General features: G+C 53.4%; 1 protein-coding gene across 1 annotated transcript in view; it reads left to right on the forward strand.

The window, feature by feature from the left end:
- The first annotated feature begins 1473 nt into the window (after positions 1 to 1473).
- The window catches only part of TMEM221 (transmembrane protein 221), a 9930-nt gene continuing 9169 nt past the window's right edge, over positions 1474 to 2234 (forward strand). The window contains exon 1 of the mRNA XM_004698129.1: positions 1474 to 1527. Coding sequence (XP_004698186.1) covers positions 1474 to 1527 — 54 coding nt within the window. The remainder of the gene's footprint in view (positions 1528 to 2234) is intronic.

Here is a 2234-nt window from a genome sequence, read left to right on the forward strand (position 1 = left end):
GTTATGGTTGGGGGTCACCACCACATGAGGAACTGTCTGAAAGGGTGTCGGTCTGAGGAAGGTTGAGCACCACTGCTCTAGAAGGTGCCCGACTACCATGACCAACGGTTCTGGAAAAATCACGTTAGAAGGTCCTGGATAGAGTGAGAGAAAAATGTAGAGCTAAACTCAAAATCATAAAAGAGACCAGGCTTCCTGGTTGGAGAGAGGCCAGTGGGACCCCCCAAGACTAGGGCCCTGCGGCAGTTAGCCGAGGGCCAAGTTCAGAAGGTTAGGGGAGGAGGAGGCACGGGAGGAAGTGGTATAAGGGAGGAGACAGCGAGGGGGTTGCATGGATGAGTGGACGCAAAACATCCGAATGGTCAAATGGAAGCTTGGTGATCTGCTATTCAAACCGTCACCCATTTCACCATTTAAAAAATAACACAAGAGGGGGAAAAACCTTCCAAGACGGTTTTGAGAACACTGTATTTAATATTTAATTGTATTTTAATACTTGGGGCCCCCTTGTGTGCATCTGATTGTCCAGCGAGGACCTGATGGGCGGCAATCTGGTCTCCCAGGTTCCCTCCCGAGTGTACCTGTCAACCTGTCCAGGTGGGTCCCAAGTATCCCCCGAGGGAGGCAGCAAACCATAGAAGGGAAAGGCTCTGGGTTACAGTCCCTCCACAGCGGTGTGACCACGGGGCAGGGTCACTGCAGCCTCCGGTCTCCCACCTGGAAATGGGAAGCAGGCTGAGTAGCTTGCAGATGAAGCCGCTTGGCTTTGCCTCCGTCGCCTCCTGGAGGTGGGACGGGGGATCGTTTCCTCGAGGAGAGCGCACAAGCGCACAGCGGTAAACCACTGGCCCCAGAGTGGAATCTTTAACTGGGACCAGCGGGGCGCTGATCTCCAAGGAAACTGTGGGCGGGCCTGCAGGGGGAGGGTTAACTGGGGTCTGAGAGGCAGCAGGGAGAAGATGCAGCTTTCTACTTCTGTAGAGTTCGTCTCTGAAAACCCACAGGGGCGGTTCTACCTCGCCCTCTGGGTTCGCGATGAGTCGGGATGGCAGAGTTTGCATTAGGGTGTGGGCGGCACCGGCAGCTTCATTTCACACTTATCCCGCCCAGCCTCCGGGTTCTAGTCCCCTTTGGGCCACAGCTTTCCCTCTGGGAACCTCAGTGGGCTGGACACATTGGAGCCGGTGTGATCAGGGCCAGCCTCACCCTTAGATTCTCGGTGCCTGACCCAAGTCGCGGGGTTTTCAATCACCCCATGTGCCTGTGGGACCTGGGCGATGAATATAGAAGACGGAGAAGAACTGATGCGTTTGAATTTTGCTTCCGGCAAAGGACATTTACAGTACCTGCAGCGCAAACTCGTGTCTCAGAAGTACAGCCAGCATGCGCCTTAGACGATTCGTCTCATATACTTAGGATATGTTGTCAAGAGGGGCCAGTCCTGCTTTTAAAGTCACTGAGAAAGAGGAGACGATGGGCGCAGAGGCGGCAACAATGGGCTCCAGCATCTCTGTAATCGACAGGCGGGTACAGGGCGGGGCTGTGTTTCAGTCTGCAATACCAGGGCACCGGTGGTCTTCAAAGGGAGACATTTAGAAACGGCCAAACTGCAGGACGTACTTGCTGCCCACCTCTTCACTCGGTTTCCTAGCCATCCTAGAACCAGCCTTCCTCACCTGGGCCCAGGAGCCCACCTGCCTGGCAATGATTACCGTGCAGATGTGCATTCAGCCACAAGCAGCGGTGGCACTCCGCCAGTTTGCACCAGTTCAGCAGGACCAAGACCTGCTTTGTTGTTGTTGAGGTGAGTGAGCCAGTCGTTAAGGTGACACTTGTAGTCAGAGTTCTCGCTAAGGTGGGTGGCTGGGCAGCCGCCCAATGTCAGAATCAAACATTCACATTCCTTATTCTTTTTAGACATTCATCTATGCAACAGTGTACTCTAAGAGCCTGTAGTAATGTTCATTCTGTCCAAAGGTATAAAAAATTTCATTTCATAAAACTCATTATACTTTGGATGAAATACTACATTTTTCTCCCCCACACCCACAACCAGAAAGGTTTTTATTTTACTCTTAACCAAGGGACCTGCTGGCTCTAGCAGGCAAAAGCCTCTTCCTTAGCCCCTGGAGGGCCTGCAGGGTCTTCCACCTGGGTCCCCATCCTTAGTCCACATCTGGCCCCGTAGACTCAAGGTCAGAGACATGCAAGCTGCCACCTGCAGTGGCTGGCTG

Source organism: Echinops telfairi, unplaced genomic scaffold (genome assembly GCF_000313985.2).
Source record: "Echinops telfairi isolate 266 unplaced genomic scaffold, ASM31398v2 ScPeMD7_7457;HRSCAF=8495, whole genome shotgun sequence".
Lineage (NCBI taxonomy): Eukaryota > Metazoa > Chordata > Mammalia > Afrosoricida > Tenrecidae > Echinops > Echinops telfairi.